Below are 23,912 nucleotides of genomic sequence, written 5' to 3'. Positions count from 1 at the left end.
AAATATATGCTTCCTCTTGGACAAACGTAGCTTTTGTCAAACGACGGCCCATATGTAAGAGAAAGAATCCGAATGAGGTGACCTCTCCTTTTTTTCCTGTTTGTAGCGTTGTACAGGTGAGGCACGGCGACCTCGCCAAAACATCTGCGGCGCATACCTCGGGTGCTTGTCCAACATGTCACACTGCTTTCGCAACGTATAAGTGCAGCATTGCATTTCAAACATTTTTAAGAGACATCCTATTTGCTGACTTTGACTGTAAGGGAGACAGAAAAAGAAATATCTGTATAGTCCAACATCAGCGTGGACTGTGTGGGATTTCTTTTGGTACTGTCACTGCTTTGCCCTCTGGCGCTGCAGGTAGCGTAAGCAGTTGGCGTGTCCACCATGTTTATTTGTATTGCAACACCCGGAAACCAATCGACGCTGAAGTGACCCAGACGCACAGAAATTCCATTGCTGAATAGTTAATATGTTGCAATCATTTTCGTCGCCATTTCCAAAATGAGCGGAAAAATCTCCCCACCTCTTATTTGCCCTCGCGTTGCACGCCGGTTTACGTCTGAAGAGGCAAAATCGGCCAGCGCAATTCGTCTCACGTTTGATAAATCCCATTTCCCGCGTAAGCATAAACAAAGCGTCTCTCCTACCTTTGTGGTTGAAGAGCCCTTCCATCTCCATGGACGACCTGGAGTGTGCGATACACAGCATGGAGCAGGGAACCATGCCCTCCTGGGCCGGACTGCGGTCCGTGGTCCGGACCAGGCACCAGTCCGGCTTATCGTGGAGTCGCTCCAGAACCTCGACCGTTTGACCTCGTCGCACCGTCAGCTCCCCGCCGCCGTTGCTGCCGACGAAGTCGTGGATGACCACCGTCAGCTCGCAACCACCCGACAGCTGAAAGAGAAAGAAAGGACAGTTTTATTCCGAGCCAAAGTATAGAGTTGTGGTTTCGATTTCAAAACAGTATTCTTTAGGACCGCCATTTCGGGAACTGCTAAAAAGAGGCAGCAAGATGATTACCAAGTTTTTATACTGCAAATTGTTTTGGAAAAGTGGGACGCTTCACTTGAATGATTTCATTTTCTTCACGGTAGCATGTTATCAAAGGACCTATACATTGCTGACAGGAATGTTGTTGTTAGTTATATATGGTGTTTTCATTTGAAATACTATATAAAATGATCTTATAATGTAAATGTGAATCTGGCACATGAATGCATGAAATATGAAAAACTGGACTAAATTGCATTCAGTTTTTTACTGAAAGTTGTTTTTTTTTTTTTTTAAAAAGATGTTTTACCTCACAAAATAGAGACATGCTCATGTAAAATAAAAATGCGAACCGAAGCATGAGATGATCTTTGTAATAACTCCAAAGTAGCTAAAATAGTAAGAAACTCACATAATGTTGGCTACACATGCCCACATTCATCCAATTTGAACAACAATCCAGTCTCCAACAATAATGCCCAACTTTGTCAGCGATCATTTCTAATGCTGATTAAACTGCATTGCATCATCATATGAAAGGTTTTGCTGACTACATTTAAAAACAGCTCTTTGTATGATGCATTCATGGCTTTTCTACAACAGTGCAACAAACATATTGTTAAATTGATATCCATTTGATCATTTCAATAAATCATCATTATATTTGTGGGAAGAGCAAGTTCATAGGGTACCAATAAAATTGCAGTTATTCGATAAGCAGCATAAAAAAAAAAATTCATTCATTCATTCACACGTCAAATGTTTTCAACTGTACTAAATGCATTCCTCACGCGATCAGTGAACAAAAGCTTCTATGTTGATTTTCAACGTACCCTTTGGTAGTGCGGTGAAGCCAGCGAGCTGAGAAGCTGAGAAACTGGGTGCGCGATTCTTTCCTCCAATTTCTCCATTGTTTTCCACTCCCTCATTGTGACAAAAGCCCCCCCCCGAGTGTTCTAAACTCTGCGCAATCGCACCGCGCGACTCACTATAGCTGCCCTGAGAGCCTCACGCAATAAGTCAGCTAAGAGAAAAAAAATACGGTTATTTCACTTCCACAAGTCAGTCAAATCTTGATCCGCTGTCACCGCTGTCCCCCTTTTAACAATCAGTCGAACTCTATTGAAGTGGGAATCATTCTGCATCACAGAGCTGCTCACTACATTAAATCCATCGATGCCTTCTTGAAAGTCTCGCCAATAGCAGTTCGGCAACAAAAATAAACCAGGAACTCAGCGGTTGTCTGCAATCTCTCTTCTTTAGATGCCAAGCGGTAGAGTGAAAGCGACGAGGACTTAAAAGGCTTCTTTCCTGTCTGGCATGGAGGCGAGCATCCTCTGTGAGTGGGAGGCTGAAGCAGCTGACAAGTCAGTCACTGCAGCGGATGCGCACAGGAACACGAGCCCTTGCATGCAAAAAAAAAAAAAAAAAACACAAACCACAAGCGCACCAGTGTCGCCGCCTCCTGAATGAGACGTTTCACACAGAACCTTCACAGAAAGCCTGAGAGATAAAGAAGCATTCAAAGCCGGGAAATTCTATTTGCTGAAAAGATGCATTCACGAGTCCTCAAATGGACCGATCACTTGATACTAATAATAACTTGTCTTACAAATGACTGAAACATGTATTGAGTCTTGAAATGCCAATCTGTTCATTTGCATTGAACTGTTTCGCCTTCCTTCCTTCCTTCCTTCCTTCCAGCAGGAGAAAACGAGGACGAAACAATCGTGGCTTGACAAGAACAGCGAGTGCGACTTCAAAGTGGAGAAGGATTATTTTGCAGCAGTGCGGCGCATGTGCTTGGGAGCGTAGGACGACGGGCCTTCTGCGCTGATATTACCCGATATAAGGCCTGCTTCCAGTCGATCGCTCTTTGGAGCCCCCCAAACACACACACACACACACACACACGCACTCGGCATTAAATCCGTCCAAAGGAAACGTGTCGAAGAGATTCGGTTGCATGTGCGCAGGCTGCAGTCGTGACGTGCAACAACAAGCGAATGAAGTGGGCGTCCGATGTCAAATAGTTGTTCCAATTTTCTACGCTTACTCATATTCCTGAAAACTGTAAAATCTCCGACAGGGTCCGACATCAACGGTGGCCCGATGGCCAGTATGGCGCCCTGTTGGGCTTTTGAATCCTAATTATTTCATACGTTTTATTCAGTCAACTCGATCAAGCCATTTTACCGCACTACGCACAAGAACACGCAAACTCCACGCAGGAAAGCCGGGGCCGAGATTCGAACCGACAACCTCCTAATAGTGAGGCGGACGTGCTGACCACTCTCTCACTGTGCTACCCGACAACAGATGATCATCATCATTATTATTTCCATTATTTTCAAGTGAGAAAAAAAAGGAACACATTGCAGGTGCTTCCGTTATTCCCTACGGGAAAATGGATTTGAAATTTGTGTTTGTTTGTGTGTGTGTGTGTGTTCCTCCACCTTATCACTGTCCAGTGTGTTCTGGGATGTCCTCGAGGCGATGGAGATGGTGTCAGGTTGACTGCTCGCGTCTCCTTGACTGTCGAGCTCTTCTCCATCTCTGCAGGTGTACAAACAGTTTGCACAGAGCATTGTCGGTAAAGTTTTCCTTTTCGACGGAATCGCGGCGTGTAATTCGAGCGCATCCCAGCTGTGTTTTTGCACGCCCCGACACTTGCTCTTTTAGTGAGTGCTGTCTGTCAAAGCGAGCACTCCGAACAAGTGATGCTGTGTTAGGCCTACCGTCTGCCTTTCTGCTTGGCGGCGGTGGCTTTGGGGATGTGAATGGGCTCCTTCAGAGCGCCGCGCAGGTGGACCGTTCGCTCCTGAATGACCTCGCGAATGTGTTTGATCCAGTCCTGCTTGTTTTCGATGCTTGAAGCCTGCGACAAAACGACAACACGTTGACCCGAGCATAAATTGTGGCGTGCGCAACCGGAAAAGTCAGCAATTTGTCGGACGAAAACGAGAAAAGCATGATGAGGAACATAACGTGGCGTATGGGGCATGAAGAAAGAAAATGCTATTTTTCTGGTACCAAATGTGCTTTGTTGCTGTGATTAAGGTGAAATGATGTCATGATGACGTTCTCGTCTGCTGCATGGCACACTTCACAGAGACGTTTATTGGCAGCATTGAATTTCTGTTTAATTTCAGCGCGTCCTCCTTTACGTAACGGACGCGCACCACAAATGACATCATGAGACACTGACTGACAGACACAAACCACATAGTCGCACATTTCGAAAAACGTATATTAGATTACGGACGTTTAAACAATTTCCACTGAGGGTGACGTACAGGAAAATGGAAGAAAACTCCACTTTGTGTTTATGAAATATGTTGAATACAAATATATGCTGGAGGTATTTAAAGGGAAAAAAAAACAGCAACTCAAAAATCAGAGTGGTGGGACCGATGAAAACGCAAAAATCTATGAGTATTAGTGTGATATTGTAAAAAGAAAATTGCGTAATATTTTGCCCAAGTACTTAAAGTCGGGCAATAATAAACAAATAAATAAATGGTGGTATATATTGTAAGTTCAAACAGATTTCAATGTGGAAAACATCTTTTATTTAGTACTTTATTTAGAATGAATATGGCAACTAATTGTCCTGATTATGGAAAATGAATATGGCAACTAATTGTCCTGATTATGGATCAAGCACACTTGTTTGAATGCTTATTTTTTTGGGTGCTTGAAGTAAAAAAGGTGACAAATGTGCATGTTGCTGCTCCTACTAGTAGCACCTTGAGCACGATCTTGTTGTCCGAGGTCGGGGTTCTGCCCACCCACAGGGCGAACTTACAAGGATCCCCCTCCACGTGCTCTGTCACTCCGAGCTCCGACGTCTGAGAACGTTAAGGCCACTTAGTATACATTGAAAAGCTCGCAAAAACACGACAAATCGAAACCATGGAGAATGTGTAGATGACTCACAAACATCTTGCTCTTGTAAAGGTATTTGCTACGTCCGTTGGAGTCTTTCACTTCTTTACTGAAAACCAGCGACATCTCAAAGAGGAAAAGGTGGCGGTCACGGCCCTTCCGGATCAACGTTTTGGGATCCCAAACTTGGAAGGACTCCTGAAGAATCAGCTCACCTTGGGAGTCAATGTTGCCATCGAAGCCTGAGGTAGCGAAACAAAAGGCGGAGTTTGATTCCACTGGATGTGTGGGCAAAGACGTGGGTGGCGACTTGATTGCTCAGTCGCAGTTGAACAATTTGTGGCGGACGAGGATGGCAAGGAGACGCTCTTTCGGCCTTTTCGTACTGCACTCGGCAAAGGGAGTGCACCGTCGTTTTTGGGGGGAAAGGTGTTCCAAGTGAACGGTCAACAGGCGCATCCAAAACGAGAGGTGCTGGCGGAATGATTTCAGAGTGATTGTTGTACAGTTGTGCGCGCGTGTGTGCTTAAACCTACCGTCCAGCATCGAGAGGTGCATGGCATCATTGGCTCTTTTGGGGACACTTAACATCACCTCAAGACCGTCCTTGATCTCTCCTTTTCCTTCCTCACAGCATGTCAATAGCTCCTAAAACACACACACACACAACACACACACAACATACATGAATACATGGAAATTATTATCAGTACACTCTTTAGGGACTAAGAGAAATGTGTTGCTGTACTGCACCTTAAGAAGCAGTTGGTACTTTGTAATTCTTTGGACTGGTTTGATCAAGTAAGATGAGATCGAATTGGCAAGACGATGCCTTTGCTGGATTTCCTGTAGCACCAAACAACACACATTTGTCAAAAAAAAGAGAGAAACCAACACACAATTCAAGGCATTTCCTGTAAGTAGTTCCTTACGTCGAAATATGGGCCAGCATGCTCCAAGATGAGCTGCGTGGAGTCTGGCTTGTTCTTACAGTAGTTCACGTACATCTGAAACTTGTCGGCCTGAGCGGGAGACGAAAAAAAGTAACATTTGAACCATGAACTCTTGGAAAAACTTCTTTTTTTGGGGGGGTGTCTAAATGTTGTTTATAAGGTAATCGCACTTGCAACCAGCTGTGCTTGAGAACTTTTAGATTTAAAAAGGAATTGTGGTCAGGTGTATAGTTGGCACACTCCTAACTTCAATAACAACAAATTGGTTAATAATAAACGTCAAGTGTTTTTAAAGAGCACATTGCACTGCCCATAAAATGTACCAGGGTGAATGTTCAAATGAGAATCTATTTGTTAAAGTCCCTTCAAAAGTGAGGTACGATGCATCATTTGTTAAAAAAAAAAAAAAACATTTGTTGTTGTCTCCTTGGCAGAAAAACATGAACATTCTCTTAGTGTGCCACATATGAATAACAGTGAATGTCTACAATCTAAATAACACTCAAATAACTTTTTTGTTTTTTTTTAGCCATGATGAGAAAATTCAGAGAAAAATCTCAACTGACCCAGGTAACAAAACAATGGCCCACATCCTCTGGAAGCTGCTCATATTTCTCCAACTCCTTCAAGAAAATGCTGTGCAGAAACAGACGCATTGGCGTGGTTACGCTGGATTTTACGAGTCGGTAGTTACTAGACGACGGTCGTGCGTATATGTGACGCGTCTGCGTCCACAACACAAAATGTCAACTATCACTCCTCAACTGACTTGTGATGAAACTCGTAGAGGTCTTGCATGTTCCCAAAGATGATGTGCTCCTTGTTGACGATCCCTGGAGGAATCTCCTCCACACCGCTGGTCATCTCCCATAGATAAGTCTACATGTCAGAGTTTAGCTTGTTAACATACATCTGGCAGTCATAATAATAAAAAAAAAACAACAACAACAACGCATATTCTAAAAGAGCTTCTACGAGTTACAACTGTGAAACCAAGGGACATATGTACAGTATATACAGGTAGTGATTCTTTTTGGCACATATGAACCCATCATTGACTGTATTGCATTTCTTACCTCTGGTAAAAACAAAAAGCAAAACATGAAACGTATTCACTGCTGCTCTGAATGTTACCTCTTTATGTTAATGTGGCACGTGTGCAAAAGGTGGGGTGAGGCATAATTAACATAACATACAACTCACATAATACACAATTACATAATGTATAAGGTCTGTCTGTGTGCATTGCAGTATGTATCACTGATTCCAAGTCGGGTCCCTTTTAGTATTATATATATAGTATTTCTATAGTATAGTATAGTATTTCTAATGGAAATGTGTATTTTTGTGGCTCCAGGTCTCCCCCTACAGTTGTGAAATCGTAATTAACTTTCAATTCACGAGGGGCAGGGTATGAAAATGGAGGAAAAAAAAACTGAATACTGAGGCGGTAAAGAGCTCGTCAATGGACGACCAAAATTGTCTGCTGATGTCCAAGTTGGAAAAGGTTTGCAAAAGAACTGCACTCAACTCTGACCACAATTTGACAGGTGAGCGCCAATAACACAGACCACCAACGTGGATGGTTCAGGGTCACCAGCCAGACATGATTAGTAATCTTGTACCTTCAAAGGAAATTATTACATGCATTATTGGTATATGGGAATATTCAATTGCAAATAAAAGGAATCGCCTTGTGCACGGTGAAAAAGATCTGACGACGTCTTAAGGTCTGTGACTTACATCCATGCACTCACGCAGGTCTCGGACGTAGGCTTTCTCTGTCTGGATCAGCTCGGCCATTATAAATCTACAAAGACATTGAGAGTTTTTAAATTGGTTGAAATAACAAATAATTTGATATGATTATGTGGTTTCGTTGCCACTTGTGCTGAATATTGGCAAACCGTGTGGATAGAGGCGAACGGATGAAACCCAAGTTACCTTTAACAAAATTACATAATTTTCTATCCGGGATCACGTGACACCAAACTGAGAACACATTCCATCCCAAAATACAAGTTCAATAAAATACAATATTGTTTTGTTCACTATCGGGAGATGATATTACGCTTTGGACACGTGTCACTCACTCTTTCCTCCTCGCGGACTTCCTCTTTTCCTCATTGAGTTCATGAGCAGCATCTCTCAACTTGACCTCTGAACCCGGAGCGCTAGCTGGAATGATGTCCAGTTGAAGCTCTTTACTCTGAAAACACATCAGACGCTGGCTATTATGTCGTGCACAATGGCCACGGTTGCCTTTCACCGCTCACCACACCGACATTATGTGCGGTGCATTTGCCTTCTCCTAGCGCCGGCTTATTAAAACATACTGCACCATTATGTAGTTTGAATAGGAAGACGGAGTGTCTAAAACACAAGGTTAATTAATACCACATGTTGTCAATCTGCGAGAGCACAAAATGCGCTCGACACACACAAAACAAGGACAACAACGTTGTCGTTCTGCGGAATTGCTAAAGGCCTCCATCCTGCCTCTCCACCACACCTCCAACATCCCTCGTGGCAACATTTTAAAAAAAAAAATCCTCGAACCTCAACCTTTATGTATGAGATCTTTTTCTGTTGATATCAATATTGGTGAACACTCACTGCCTTGTTGGAGTCGGAGGAAATGCCGAGCGCCGATTCCAGGCAGGTCCTGTATTTGTCCATACGGAGAGAAAAGTCCCTGTAGCGCTTGTCCACTGAGGACACCCATTTCTTTATCTCCAGGGCATGGGCGTGGCCCTTGTCACAAAAACCATCGGCCAGCTGGATCAACAGCTTTACACGCTCTTTGGTTTGCTGTCAATAGTGGCACATAGAGGGAGAGAAAGGTAGATAACGGGCGGGAGGGAGAGTTGGGAATCAGTGATTGGCACACACGCTTGTTCTCCAACACAATACCAGCCAGTCCTAAAATGGAGACGCAACAATATGTGACACAAAGAACGGGCCTCCCAATTGAGTGCAGGAGCGTGCAAACATATTCATAGCATAAGAAACAAACAAACAAAACAAAAAACAAAGCTACAACTCATAGCGATGAACAAAAGTGGTTCTCGAGCGAAGAAAAACATTTTGAGACCTTCGCTGTGATCTGGAAGTCTTCGTGCTCTTTCAAAAGCTCCTGTGTGTGGTGAATGCTGGAGCCGGTGGACGTGTGCGTGGACAGGTAAAAGTCCCCAGTGTCGTGGATCCACTCCAGGGCCTGCGGAAACAGCCAATCACAGTTCGGTGCACGCACGCCAGAGGGGATTCCATTTACATAAAGTTGACGCACCCTCCATTATCTACGACGACGTTTTCTTCAGCCTATTAACGAGATGATCACTTCTGAGCAGACTGTACAGCACTCGAAAGACTGCTCGGCATCATCTCGGAGAATTACAATATCTGTATCTTTGATACAGCTGCTGTATTCCATTTCATTAGCGAGTTAAGTAAATGACACCAACTGCTTCCTCCGATCAAGTTGCGACACTCGTGCTGTGTTAGCCCATCACCAAAAGAGGGAGCTTTTATCTTGCACACAAATTGATTTGAACAAGAAGGAAAGCTTGTGAATTTCAATGTAGCCCACCGATCTTTTTCAAATTCCTCATTATTTACTCATGTCATTTTATGGCCAAGGGAGCAATTTCCAGTTTTCAAAAGGCATTTTATGGTTTATTTGCATGGCGCAGGCACGATTTTAATTTTAAGGAGTGGATAGAGACCCTCAGCTTCCCATGGGGGAAGAATGACATTTTCATTGACGAAGTGGAAGCGCTCTCCCAAAACTGCCCAGAAAAAAAAGCTGAAATGCAATCACATCATCAATTCAGCAGGGAACGACATCACACAATGTCGTGTTCTGCTCAGTCATACGTTAGATATTCAAAGGAAGCAACATCAGCTATCTTGTAAAATGAGCACACAAACGCACCTGCTTGGCGCTGCGTTCAAACACCACGTATTGCTGGCACTGATCCAGACGCCGCTTCCTCATGGTCCAGAAGTGGAGAACCCTGTTCTCTCTCTGCAACAACTCATTCAAGATGTCTAATTGGGGGGGGGTTAAAGCGACATCAATAGCAATATACAGATTTTCTGTCTTGTTGTTTTAAAAAATAGCATGAAAACATTTGTTTAAGTATTTATCCACTTACTTTTAACCTGAGTCTCCGGAGCTTTGACGTGGGACAACATTCCAGGCATGTTCACGCTGTTCCTGTGCAGGTACTTGAGGAAGACATCAGCATTGCGTCTGGCCAGCGTGCAGGCCTGTTAGCCGCCGCAAACACAAGAAATAGTCTGAATGACTGACTGGCAGACCAACAATGCGGTACTTCCACTGTACTCGTCGTGAAGATCATATTCCCGTGTGGTGCTTTTTCACGACGGAGACGTCTGACCTTGAGGAAAGCCTCTTTCTGCTCCAGATGTTTGCTGACCATGGGGGTGACGTGATCTGACTCGCTGTTGGGACCCAGTTTATCAGCACCGCCACACCAGTCCTCTTCTCTCTTGTACTCCTGCTCCAGGCTCTCCAACACGCTGCACACCTGAGACGTTCACGCAACACACAAATCCTCATAAATCCGACTCTGCACACCGCTGCTTTCTTTTCATCTCACCACCGGAGAAATTTCTTTAATTCCCGCTCTCCATTTCCAGCAGTTTGACATCCGTTTGTAAGTATGTAAGATGGCATCCAGCCTCCCTTGCACAAACTAACACACACGCTCACCTGTTCAGAGGTCTTATAGAAGGCCACCGACGCATTAACCAGCTTGAGTCTGTCCTCCATCTTCAGCATCAGCTGCTGCCAGTGGTCCGCCACCTTGACACGAAATGTGCACAAGTCAGCACGCTGTCAGCTAGCACATGAAAAAGTTCCTCTATCTCAAAGTGAGAGAGGGCAAAAAAAATAACCTTCTCTGCGCAGTCTCGGATCATGTCCATGTCGTAGTGGTTGGCCTGAAGTAGACCCTCGGCCTTCTGCTGCACCTGAAGTGCACTCTGATGGGTTTTCTATGTGACGGAGGAGAAAAACACAAATTGGTAGGCGGAAAACCAAACTACAGCTTCCTGTTAGGTAACGAGCTGAGTTCAATCACATCTTTCCCCCCTTTTAATAACATTACAGGTTCTCTCAAATCTGGTGAAAACCTCCGTCCACTAATTTCCAACACTGCCGCGCGCTCATGAGGGTCGCGCGAGTGATTCGTCTATGAACCGAACACGAATGCTTTTGGAACGTAGGGAGAAGCCGTAGCGAACAGACGAGCACGGACAACGAGCGAAGGCCACACAGGAAAGCCTGAAACTGATCATGCTCATCACAAGCCCACCGTGCTGCGTCTGCTTCTATTTGGCCACTCATGGACGGAATAATGCCACTTTTTTTTCCCAGGTGCCTGCTGTTTTCTAAATCCGTTTGGTGTGGAGTATTTTTACTGTGACAACTCGGTTATCGTTCAATGTATTGGCTTGAAACATGTTCAGCACAGCCTGGATTTCATTTATTTGGTGCAGGATATGCTGCATTCAATCTTTTCTGAGCCAGAGGAGGCGGACGTGGGCAGTTATGTGACAATAGAACAAATTCATTTCATGATCTTCGCCTATTTTGTACATTCTAGTTGTATCTTCTCTGTGCAACCTTGATTTGTAAAAGGGTTTGTCGCCAACTGGTGCGACTCGAGCGTGAGAGGAAAGCGAGAGGAGCAGAAATGGAAATATAATACGACTCCAAATGCACTGCGGGTGTTGGGCTTCGCGTAAAAGATGACGAGCGATAAATTATTCCTGCACATTGTTGCACACGGACGTGTCGCTTCCCACTCTATTGGGTTTTGACTTTACCTCAATTGCATGTTGAAATTGTTCGTGTTCCTTCTGCAACTGCTCAGCCTCCTGTAACGAGCTGGCCGTGATCAGCCCGGCGTTCAACATGGACTCGCCGTTACGGATCCAACCCAGCACCTAAATGAAGCACATGACCACACACGTCTCCATTTCATTTCTTTTCCGTGTGGTGTGCACACTGTGTGAGGTGTAACAAGAAAGAAAGCAGACTATGGCAGCGATGCGCATGACATAGCAAATGTCATGCGTGTTTGTGGCACCTCACGTTTTGCGACAACGCCTGAAAAAGAAGCACCACGATCAACTGCTTTTGAAAACCAAGTTGTCCGCAATACCTTGCATCCTAACAGTTGTTTGGACCAGACTCGTATAAAACAAAACAACAAACAATTAAGCACGCACTCTCTCTCTCTGACTGACTCAGCTCGCACAGCTGCAGTGTGGAAGGAGCTCAGAACTGCCACTCAAGCTTGTCTGGAAAAAACAATGATGTAACACAGTTTATCCAGTCGGCGCTTCCTTTGCTGCTTCGAGGTGTTAACCGCTGAACATCTGAAATATTGATTCGCACGTGCTGCAACGGCTCGTGCAAATCGTCGTATTTCATTGGTCATACCGCAGTAAATGAACCCAAAGCTAAATGCAAAAAAAAAAACATTCAGCTCTGAATGAGAATGTGGAAAAAGAAGAGGAAGAAACATTAGCATTCGGTGGGGAGGAATCAAATTGAGACTGTTGTTTCCTATTTTAGACCAGTGATTGTCACAGTGTGGTACCACGAGTCGCCAGTAGTCCACGGGCTCCCTCTCGTGGTACGCGAAAGAATCACTGCTTAAGTCGAGCTATTTAACTGTTTAGTATCTTTGCAAACTGTTTTAAAACATTCTTTTACCCGCACTCATTATTTAAGTCCATTTTTTAATTAAATATACTTTTAGGAATAAAACCTGTCTCATTTCTGATGAACACTTAGGCTTTCTGCGCTCCTGTATTTGAATGTTGGCCATGATGGTGGTACTTGGAGGGCTAAAAGTATTATTATTATTATTTTTTTTTTTTTTTTTAGGTTTGGGAACCGCTGTTTTTCGATCATTAAGTGCTCGACATCCAGCCTTGCAGTATTTGATCTCGACTACTCACCTCTACTGCCTTTACATTTGAGAGAGAGAGGGAGAAACGAGCATTGACATGAGGTGAGTCATCAGTGGACGTCGTGTAGAGACAGAACCTTTTTAGCATGCTGCTGTGACATCACCGTCAGCTGCGGCGAGACACGCTATTAAAATCTTTTTTTTTTTTTTTTAAATGATAAATTCAGTTAATGAGACAACGTGCTGCATAATGCTATTAGGATTCCTCCTACAGTGTGGGCGTACAACTGTTTATTCTTAAATCCACGCACGAACCTGTTTGACCTCCGCCTGAAGGTGTCTCAGCTGGACACACTGCTCCAAATGCCGCCGGTGCTGCTCGGCCGCCAGGTCCAGCTCCTGCTGCTTCTCGTGGAGAAACTCCAGCAGGTCCTGAACACGTGTGGCCATGTCTACGTCTCGGTCGCATAAAAGCTCCACACCTGCACGACACACGCGTAACATTGTCGTTAACTCGCAATACTAATTCACATTTGTAGTTCGAAATGACTGGTGAATATCAGGACATAGAAACCTTTTTCAGGGATATTTGCGCCTGCATTATGCTGCCACTGTGTTTACGCACTGTGCAAATTGCATAACTGACCTCAGTAAACGACAACAATCCGTAGGCAATCGCTTTTCGCTGTCAGTTTTATGTATACACCAAATTTTTACTCAAATATAGAAAAGGAAAAAAAAACTTACAATACTTAAAATGGACAATGTATTGCACAAAAATGTTTAATAAAAAAAAAAATATATATATATATAGTTATGAAAAAAATGTAAACCCCCAAAACTCATGAATAAGTGGGGATGACCTGCCAATAATATTTTTTGGGGCTTGAAAATAATAGAAATAGAAGAAAAAAAAATGGAAAGAAATCTGCAAGTAGATGAATCCACAGGTGCTGAAAAAAAAAAAAGAGCTGTACTTACCATGTGCTGCACTCGATTAAAATAAATAAATAAAATGCACCACTAGAGTGAGCCCACGTACCACCAGTGGTCCTCGTACCACATGTTGACAATCACTGGGATTGAGCATAATCATAAAAGACTCCACTCCTACGTAACTGCGTTAGTGACAAACTGGATATCTGTTGAGGTGCTTTGCTAAAGGGCACTTGAGCAGGCATTCTTCTTGTATGCACCACCCACCTGACGCCTGAACCTCTGTGACGCACTGGAGCAGCTCCTGGCCTTGATGGATGACGTCAAAGGTGAGGTTGTTCATGGTGAGGGCTTTGTCTGCGTGATGCTGAAGCCTCTGCTCAGCCAGCGTCAGGTCCTCCGTGTCAAAGTCGCTCATCTGCTGGGTCAGTTCCTCGTTCCATGACTCCAGGTCTGAGATGATCTAAGAGAGGCGCGAAGACGAGAGGACGTCAGAGGCTGTGAAAAAGCGCACGAGCGTTTACTCCGGCTGGGAATCGTGGGCCTCATTCGCCAACTGTTCTTCAGAACAATTTGTTCCATGGATGTTCTCTTGAGAAACACGCCACGCAATACAACTGCTAGGATTCTAAAGTTGTAAAATAGCATCTTATAGAATTTAAAACCATTTCATTTTCATAATTATAATGACTTGAATTTTAAGAACTCTTTACTAAAGTCCACTTGTGAAGTTAAGAACAAATAAAAAAATATTCTTAAAACCATATTGGTGAATCAGTCCCGTAATTGTCAACTTTAGGCGTCCAAAATGGCGCCTGCGCACCTTATGATGAAACATAGTGACATGAAAATATTCTCCAGCAAACAAAAATAGTAATTATGAAACATTTATAATAAAAAAACAACAACAACATGACTTACTATACTTCAACGGTATTTCAATTAAATGATGAAATACGTGCTTGAATCACAAAAGTAAGCATCTTTTGTCATTGCTTCCCTACAAAAGGTTTGGATTAAAGTGCACGTCTGCACACGTTCCATTCTGAGACATAAAGCTCCCCATGCAAATTATTTGAACAAGCACTCCCTTTAAATGGAGTCTGTCTATTGCATGCACACACACTCGGCTTTCCCAATGGTAACATTACTCCTGCTTTGAAGGAAAACTTTGAACCGAAAGCCAGACAGCCAGCGTAAGCCCATAACGTCGCACGTCTGCCGCAACGTGGGACAGCGTCTCATTCAGATGATTTACGGCTGGTAAAGCAGATGTAGCGAGATGCTATGCTAGTGCTTGCCTGACACAAGCCCCGCACTGACTCACGACACCAATGGACAACTTGGCAGCATTCATTTTTTTCCCCTTTATGATTTTGCAGCAATTGTGTTTGAACAGTTGTTGTGGCAAATTTAAATGCCTGCTATATTCCAGGCACTCCACCAGACTACAGCTGATTTAGACTGCGGGACAGTGCGATCAAAATAATACAATCGAGTGATGCATCAAGCGGAGGACTGTACAGTCCTTGTGTGCTCTCGTTATATTTTGAACAGAATAATAAAATACAGTTACTCAGTACAAATACCAAAAACGGAAACTATAAACATACAAACAAACGGAAAAACACACACGCTTGAATTGAACAAGCCCAGTCGGCTAGCAGTTTTTTTTTGAATGTGCATAGCAAAAACAACTGTGCTGATAAAATGAATCAATATAAATGTGAAAATCCATCTTCCCAACCCAAAAAGTAGATTACAATACTGATGTTTCTTTGCTAATCCCGGAAGGTTCTCAGCATCAATTTCATTTCCATCCTCTCAAGTGCTGTACTCCAGACATCTGGATGATCAAGTTCCCCTCTGCGGGGAACCAGAGGTGGACTCGGAGCAATCTTATGTCAGAGCACACCAATACAATGCACATAACATCGCTCGATAATTTCACAAATTTGGCAACCGAAGAGCAACTTACCAAACAATCATCTGCAATCTCCCTTCCTCTGCGCATACAGTTGAGTAAAATACCCTCAGTGGACAAAAAGATCATATCTCTTTGCTGTCAGTACTACAAAGTCCAATGGAGAGAGGAGACAAAGCTCCTTAGCTCCTTTTCCCACAGCGGTGTGCCGGGATACAGAAGGAATCATCTCAAGAGAAAAACCTCCACGAAGCAACGCATGTCTCACCTCCATTTGAGACGGGAGGGCGTGTCCTTGTGTGTACGTGGGGTGGGGAGGGGAGGGGAGGGAAATAAATCCCTCCCGCACCCGTCGCCGTGCCCTGGATCTTTGCCACGCTAATCCCTCGTGTGACTTTGGATTGAGTCGGAGTGATTTGTTTGCGGCATTGCCGCCATTCTGAGAGCTGAGATTGAGCTCATCTTTTGGTCTTGACGATGAACAGTCTCAAGAGCAACAACAACAGATGTCGGCGCTTTCAATTTTGGTTTGCATTTTCCTCTTGGACTTTGTTCGGAGTCTACCACTTAGACTCTGTTTGTGTCAGCAGGCTTGTTTTCTGATTATTAGACCCAAAGTCTTCCAAGTCTTACTGTACGTCAGCCAATCATCTTCTTTCCAGCTACATAAGTCATGTTTCTCTTTGATCAATTAGCCTGCATCTCCCTATAGTTCCCCACTTTTTTACCTTTTTTTTTTTTTTTAAATTCCGTTCATTAAAGTCTAGCATGTTCCTTGTCACCTGGCAACTAAGGCCTTCATGCCTCACCACCACTGTGACAGTTATTAGAAAACTATATCGTCTAAATGTTTTTCCAATCATCTAAACCTGACGTTTATGGCAAAACACCGTATTGCGTGTCATCACTTGTGCAGTGTGTGTCGCAGGGCTACGACGTTTCCGGGACTTGGCCACTCTGCTGATTTCAGCTATTAATGTACCTAATGCAAGTGTTGAACTTTTTTCTAGTTACATTTTGCGAGTAGGTGGTGAAGTTCAGTTAAAATGTCCTCTCACAGCAGAATAGTTAATATTTAGCTTTATGATATAATAAGAAAGGGAAATAAAACACTGGGATTTGGATTATTTAAGGAGGGTAGAATTAGAATGTTGTTGTTCATTTGGTCCGTTTATTTGATTCTTGTGTTCATTGGCGCAGCTGAGGGTGAAGCAAAATGAATCAAATGTCACCATAAGTCTACTCACGTCTATGGCGTCCCTCTCAAAGATGCGGAGCTGGAGAAAGAGTTCCAGTTTGATCTTCCTCTCCTGGAAAAGCTCCTCCATCTGGCCCTGGGCCTCATCCAGCTGCTGTAGCACGCTCTCGATGTGCGCCATGGAGCTGTTGTGCGGGGTCTTGTTGCTTGAGATGGCAGAGTCTCTGTCAACACAAGGCCAGCGAAGACAACGGCTTCACATGTGACTTTGGTTCGTTTTGACGCGTCGCTGTTGGAGTATTGTCCGATAACAGCAGAAATAAAAGACAATTAGCACGATATTTAGTCGACTGCTATTTGAGAGGACGCGGTCATTCAATATAGACCCAACCGACACGTTGCGCATTTTAATGAGATACTGATAAAGCTGATTGCTTTTAGCAAATAATCATTATCTTCGAATTTGATGGCTGCAACACGTTCCAAAAAAGCTTTAACATTCATTGGACTTATTGGCAAACATTGGTTGTGATGCGTGGTCATTTTCAGGAAAAAGTATATTCTACACCAATGCAAACTCCAACAGTACGCAGCGATTCATTATATTTCACAGAGAGTATATCAGTTGCAATTTGTATTCTGCCTCGCTAAGGCTGCAGCGAAGGAAACCAAACGATTAGAAATAGCTCCCGTTAAGATCCATTTCAGATCGACGCCGCAGAAAACTACAACCGCATAAATATGCACATATTTAATGTTATACTACAGCGACTTCCAATTAAAAGTTCATTATCATTTTTACATAGAGGCATATTATTTGAGAAGACTTTTCTATTGGATCTCGCCGAGTCACAGTGACTGCGAAGCTCAGTGTCATTCAAGAATAAAATGAACAATTTGTTTGCTGTAAGACAAGCCATGAGCTTGAATCGCCCGTGCGCGTTAATATTACCGTGAGTGATGCTCACCTGAGCTGTTGAATGAGGTCTTCACCTTCCTTGATGACATTGACAGTCGCTTGCAAGGTGGTCTGCTGCTGCTGACCAAAACGTTTGATCAAATCCTGCACCGCCTCCACAGACTCGGCGTAGACATCGTCCAACAGTTCCTTCTGAAGCTCCTCCAACCACGTCCACAGCTGACAAGTAAGGCAGGCCAGTTCAAATAGATGGTTTTGCAAATATCAAGCCATTGTGAATAAAACTAGAAACCATATCGCACCATATGCAGACGGTATACAGAGTTGATTTTGTGGGAGTGCTGGACGGGTGAAGACATGGACACACAGAAGATGGAAGAGGGGAAAGGAAATCCCACCACTTCTGCTCCACACTGCTGTTTGCTCAGTGGTCATCTTTGTAACAGATTAGCCATCTGGGCGACTTGGCCGGCCGGGCACATTAAAGCTCTGGCAAAAGCATCGCGGCTGGCGCCCGCTGCCCGTCTAACACCCACAATGCCTTCTCAAAATCGAGTCAACCTTTGCTGCCACACGCCGACTAACATTCTGGACATATTACTTGGCATCTGGACACACATTCTTGTGGGCAACTACTGTAAATACACTCCCTGGCTGCAATATTGATTACATTTTCAGAATCTAATGGGACCGAGTGAAAGAGATACATCACGTAAAAAAAAAAAAAAATCTCCCTTTGCAAAGATAAGATTGCTATTTTATTTTATCGATATGTGGTGTCGATCTGCGACGCACTGAGAGGGGATAAGAATATTTTGCCCCTACTTTGAAGCGAAATGTAAAACATACGAATACTTCTCAGTACGTAGACTCCAACTATTGATTACATCAATACGGTAGGTATATCTATTATAGAGTCTAAACTGGGAGTCTGTCTAATTTTCTCCCTTTGATTCCCGGCCTCTGCCAGTTCCGAGAAAAGGGTCGGCTTGTGTCATCCAGCGTAAAAACTGGGCCAAACCAATCATGAGAGCAACAACTACAATGTGTACTTTGAGTTGCACACGCACACACACACACGCACACGCACAGACCTGCGCTGGTGTGAAGTGACAGATGGGATGAAGGCGATTAGCCCATATGGACATTAAAGACGAGCTTCATTAATAAAGTGTGATTGTGTCTGTCTTTATGGGTTTATTGTATGTAAACAAGGTCTAGTGTTAACACAAGCGGAGCGGGGTGCTTTGTCAGTGTGAAAAGGTTAATTGGGACATTTAAACGTGTGTGATACATCCCATCATAATAACCACTGGAGGAGGCAGCCAGGACCAGAAAGAAAGAAAAAAAAAAAAAAAAAAACATCCTCCAGAAAGCTTTACGGCACAAACAGATTGCATATGTACACTAACGGAAAAGACAAACATGAGACCTTCCTTGTGGTTTCAGTTTCTTCTTCATTTTTAATGCCTGGTACAATTAAAGGTACATTTGTTTGGACAAATATGATAATGACAAATTTTTTTATAAATAAATAAAATAGCTCAGAGTTTAATGGAAGAGCTGAAATCCGGACATTTTCCATGGTTTTCTTGTTAATAACCAAACTCACTGGGAATACAATTAAGCTTAAGCATGTTAAATAGGACAAAGTATTATGGAATCAGCTGCGCTTTGTCATGTTCATTGTATTCTTTAGGTGAAAAACCTTAAGTGGTTCCAGGCATTCAAATAAACAAGAAATTGAAGAAACATGAGTGGTTTGACAATTTTTTTCCATGGCTGTACATACGATGACATGTAAATGATAGTCGTAAGTCTACTAGTTCCTATTATTCTTAGGCCTAAGTAGGGAAAACAAACATACTATGGCTGTTTTTTTTTTTTTTTTTTAAATGAGGAAACTACGATTTGCAATCCCTGTTTGCTGAAAAACGAACTTGCTTGGTTAACACACCGTACACTAAATATACTGTATAATTCTGCCAATCTGCTTTGACTGGCATAATTCTGACAGTCCTACGGTCTTCTGAAAACATCATAATTGCTTTCCTGTCCTTAACCTCACCCTGGATTGTTTTCAAATTGTGTTCATAAGACATTAGCCCCCACATTTTGCTCTTGAATCCATTGCGAAATGGCAATGCTATTACACACCACTAAACTGTGGAGGGGAGGGGGCAGCACGGTGCCCTAGTGGTGAGTATGTCTGCCACACGGTTCTGGGTTCGAATCTCACCTCTGGTACTCTGGGCTTTCTCTGACATTCCAAAAACATGCATTGCAGGTTAAATGACGACTCTAATTTATCCCTCGGAGTGAACGTGGACATGAATGATCGTTCGTCTATGTGTGCCGTCCGATCGGCTGGCAACCAGTCCAGGGTAAACCGGGCTCCAGCGCACCCGTGATAAAAATGAGCGCAAGTGAAAAGGATCGGAAGACAGAGGGCGAACAGGACACACCTCTTTGACGTGTGTGTGGAAGGAAACCGACATATCCAGCAGAACCTTGCGCTGTTCCACGCGTCGCACGAAGTCCTGGATGCGATCTTCAAGCTGGTGGGCAGCCTGGTAAATTTCCTCTGGGTCACATTCTCCCGTCTGAGCCAACTGCTCTGCTGCCTCCAGCAGCTTGTCAGCATTTGTGTACGTGTTCTGTTTCAACAACATCGACAAAAATCACATGTACTTACTCCGCCGTCTGGAAAAACTTAGCAAGAAATATCTCATTTATTACACAGTCAATGAGAAACAATTAAGCTTCCAAAAAAGTTTGAATGATAGATAGATAGATCAAATAAATAGACGGATAGTTGAACTTTGAAAGCTCACCTGTGCAACCTCTTCAAAGTCCTCATGTCTCTTCTGCAGTGCTCGTGCTCTGTGCAAAGACTTCCCCACGCCAGTGTGCTTACTGAGGAAAGCCTCACCGTGGTTTTCTATCCAGTCTAGTACCTTGGCACACACACAGTCAACATTTTGCATTTCATCTACAAAACAGATTCTCAAACGACTCATTCCTAATTGCCACTGTCTGTGTTGTTTACGTTTTCATTGACTTGTAGCTGTTTGACGACGCGCTGTAGAGCTTGTGATCCTGAGCTCAAAGGGTTCTATCTGGTTAAAGGTTATTAAAAAAAAACCTAAAAGCAATGCAGTAATTCTTTAACCAGTAGGAGGCGCACCTGACTGTAAAGGGACCGTAATCCATTTAAATTACAAGGATTTATGTCATTTTCTGCATGCTTCTCTTATTCCCACATAACACGGTTACGGGAATTGTCATGCTTATTTCAAGGTCTCCGGCAATGTTTCCAATGCCGTCCGCACACTATGAGGCAGCGGCAAACTGCATTGCCATGGAAACCACTAGCAAGAGAGATGGGTGATGAGAGGCAGGATAGAAGACGTGAACGCCAGAATCATTGAGATGCTGCGTTGAAGAGATTGAGGATGAGAGGTGAGGGGGGACAAGGCCACAAAAAAAAAAAAAAAAAAAAAAAAAAAAGTGCCGTACATCTATCTCATTGCGATTCGCTCAGTAGACAGATGAGCTCTCTTGAAAAAATCCAGGAGGAAGCACAAAAGTCTCTGGAGAAGCTTGATGCTGATTATTTTACACTCTGCACGCCGCCAGTGTCGGAAGTCTCACCGTGAACTCATCAGTTGTACAGTAAATTGCCGCTTACTTGCTGCACGTCCTGCTGGAAAACGCACAGCTGCAGACGTTGGTGAAGGCGAACTTTGCGATGCTGCCAGATGTTCTCCAGCTGCCTCTGATGATGAAGCACCTCGTGGATGATGTCCAGGACGTGGTGGACCGCCTTGGAGTAGTTCGCCGATGCCATCAAGGAATCTGCGCTCCCTGGGGTCAAAGGTCGCTGTAGCTTGTCCAAGAGAGACTTCCCGTCTTGGCTCACCTGATAAAGGTGGACAAAATGGAAAATGTTCATTATGATCGAATCTTTCTGTACTTGATTTTGATTTTGCTTAACTGGCAATGGTACGAACTGAGTTTTGTGGATGTGAACATTGTGCACTGACCTCAGAGTATGCGGTGGTAATGTGCTCATAAAGGCCCTGGTGCCGATGGATTGTGTCCTCCAGGTCTTGGAGTTCTGAGGGCAACTCTCCTTCACCACAAGCTTTGCACCATGGCTCCACTTTACTCATGTACTGAGGAGAGAACAAACACAACTTTTAGCACGTTTTAATGGTTTCCGTGTACATTCATCCACATCAATATTTAACAATAGCCAATTCCCTAAGAAATTAGCTTGATTGGAAGATTTGGCTATGATCAAGTTTTGGCTCGGACTGAGAAACCTGTCCTATAACTTCTCCCCAAACCCAGTTTAGCTATGATCGAGCCGATGAAATGAAAAACGATCACTCTGTTGGGCAGTCACCCAAAATAATAATAAACAAACAATCATAAAAAAAGAAAGAAGATAGAAGACAAGTAAAAGTCAAGCACTGTTAAACAAAAATAGACAGTGGAGCAGATACAGTCATTCTCTGTCTATTGTTACTATTTTTTTTCTGATTATAAAACTATGTTAAGCTTGATATAAAGATTAGAAAATGTTTTTTTATCCATTACGCGAACATCTGCATAACCATGGACGCGACGGTATGGTATCAGATTGTGATGGTATGATACCCTTGAGCAAAAATAGTGCCGTATTCCAATAACAGCTCTAAAATAAATACTTTTGGAATATAGTATTTTGGTAAATAACTTCTTATTCTTAAACAAAATTGTCAATTTTAATTTTGGGGTTATTTTTTTGAGTTAATTTGTAAGCCTTCAAAGGCAAAAATTCAAAGTTCCTGTGACGTGCATATTGTTTATTGTTTGCTGCGCGTGTGTTTATGCGTACGACGCATACATACATGGTCGGCTTTCTGGTGGAAGCTGGCCGACATCTCGAGGAGTGTGCTGCGTTCGTCCAGTGCTGCAGCGAAGGCCTTCCACTCTTGCTCCAACTGGCCTGAGATCTGCTGGATCTGCTGGGAGGCGTAGTGGCCCGATTCCAGGAGCCGGTTCCCGACTGACATAATCCGATTGATGTTCACGTACACATTCTGTGAACAGGCAGAGACACAAAATACACAACCAGGCAATGATTTACATGACATTCATTCATTTTTAAAACAACATTTATTTGATCCTAATACTATTTTGCAGTAGTGTTTTGAATGGTATACTTCTTCTGACTCAATGACCTCTCATGATGGAGAACAGATGGCGCGACATAAGAGTGGATACTGCTGTTTGATTAAAACTCTGCACAATCAAGGCCATGTAAGTAAAATACAAACAGCAGCTGGTATCAGCACATACTGAGTCCTGTCATGTTTGTTTATCTGGTCCAGTTAATTATGCCTACCAGCTAAAGTACGATTGTACTCCTGCTAAACGTTTTGCGTTTTTGAAGGTAAAATTCAAGCACTTTAGGCACTTTCAAGATGAAATGTCGAACTTATCAAGCAACGTGCAGCTGTGAATTCAACATATATATATGACTATATTGATTACATACATACTCAAAATTATTTTGACTTCTTTGCATTAAAATATACATCCCTGAATTTTGATATAAACAAGAAGGAAAACCAGTTGTATGCACAGGTTAATGCAAATGTTAATGCAAAATAGCTTTTTATCATCAAACATTTGAAGATGCAAGCTGGTAATTGGAGCGTATTCCACAATGTCACGCACCCACGGGACGTGGAAATCCTAATGTATGTGGCATTTATTTTGCAGGTCATAATTATAATCTCATAGTGCGAGCAATACAAGAGGGAGTAAAAGTCAATACTTCTTCATGCATGTTCGCACACACAACTATCGTGGACATTACGAAGTAAATCACATGGGAGACAAAACCCCCATGTGAGTAATAATAATAAAATAAAATAAAAATATTTCCCCCTCACACGTCTTTTCTTTTTTTTCTCTTTTTTTTTTTTAAGAACTGGGCTTCAAGCTGTTGTGTGTAGATAGGCACAGATCAGCGAACACTAATTAACACACTGCGGTAACAGCCTGTTATTCTATTCAATTACTGCTCCCGGCGCCTATTAGGCTTCTTACTTTTCTTGTCTCGATCACAATGGGAAGGAAAGATGAACTAAATATT

At 43.2% G+C, this 23,912-nt stretch overlaps 1 protein-coding gene across 15 annotated transcripts in view; it reads right to left on the bottom strand.

Annotated features, from left to right (window-relative positions):
* Positions 1 to 23,912, bottom strand: part of triob (trio Rho guanine nucleotide exchange factor b) — an 85,422-nt gene that overhangs the window by 19,956 nt on the left and 41,554 nt on the right. For all 15 annotated transcript variants that reach the window (XR_009788884.1, XR_009788883.1, XR_009788886.1 and 12 more), the window contains 29 exons: positions 22,660 to 22,851; positions 21,808 to 21,939; positions 21,453 to 21,683; positions 20,596 to 20,718; positions 20,227 to 20,418; positions 17,811 to 17,980; positions 16,892 to 17,066; positions 13,988 to 14,183; positions 13,100 to 13,266; positions 11,691 to 11,810; positions 10,758 to 10,856; positions 10,573 to 10,665; positions 10,238 to 10,387; positions 9,992 to 10,106; positions 9,769 to 9,884; positions 8,929 to 9,051; positions 8,451 to 8,645; positions 7,928 to 8,043; positions 7,578 to 7,644; positions 6,604 to 6,713; positions 6,401 to 6,470; positions 5,814 to 5,903; positions 5,635 to 5,727; positions 5,418 to 5,529; positions 4,933 to 5,123; positions 4,743 to 4,844; positions 3,732 to 3,871; positions 3,450 to 3,549; positions 651 to 897 (listed from right to left, as the gene is read on the bottom strand). Coding sequence is in view for 10 of the 15 variants with exons in the window: in XM_061775910.1 (XP_061631894.1) it covers positions 651 to 897; positions 3,450 to 3,549; positions 3,732 to 3,871; positions 4,743 to 4,844; positions 4,933 to 5,123; positions 5,418 to 5,529; positions 5,635 to 5,727; positions 5,814 to 5,903; positions 6,401 to 6,470; positions 6,604 to 6,713; positions 7,578 to 7,644; positions 7,928 to 8,043; positions 8,451 to 8,645; positions 8,929 to 9,051; positions 9,769 to 9,884; positions 9,992 to 10,106; positions 10,238 to 10,387; positions 10,573 to 10,665; positions 10,758 to 10,856; positions 11,691 to 11,810; positions 13,100 to 13,266; positions 13,988 to 14,183; positions 16,892 to 17,066; positions 17,811 to 17,980; positions 20,227 to 20,418; positions 20,596 to 20,718; positions 21,453 to 21,683; positions 21,808 to 21,939; positions 22,660 to 22,851 (4,027 nt within the window). In the remaining 5 variants the exon portion in view is untranslated. The remainder of the gene's footprint in view (positions 1 to 650; positions 898 to 3,449; positions 3,550 to 3,731; positions 3,872 to 4,742; positions 4,845 to 4,932; positions 5,124 to 5,417; positions 5,530 to 5,634; positions 5,728 to 5,813; positions 5,904 to 6,400; positions 6,471 to 6,603; positions 6,714 to 7,577; positions 7,645 to 7,927; positions 8,044 to 8,450; positions 8,646 to 8,928; positions 9,052 to 9,768; positions 9,885 to 9,991; positions 10,107 to 10,237; positions 10,388 to 10,572; positions 10,666 to 10,757; positions 10,857 to 11,690; positions 11,811 to 13,099; positions 13,267 to 13,987; positions 14,184 to 16,891; positions 17,067 to 17,810; positions 17,981 to 20,226; positions 20,419 to 20,595; positions 20,719 to 21,452; positions 21,684 to 21,807; positions 21,940 to 22,659; positions 22,852 to 23,912) is intronic.

The sequence above is a fragment of the Phyllopteryx taeniolatus genome, chromosome 6 (assembly GCF_024500385.1).
Source record: "Phyllopteryx taeniolatus isolate TA_2022b chromosome 6, UOR_Ptae_1.2, whole genome shotgun sequence".
Lineage (NCBI taxonomy): Eukaryota > Metazoa > Chordata > Actinopteri > Syngnathiformes > Syngnathidae > Phyllopteryx > Phyllopteryx taeniolatus.
This window is presented reverse-complemented; position numbering and strand designations above follow the sequence as displayed.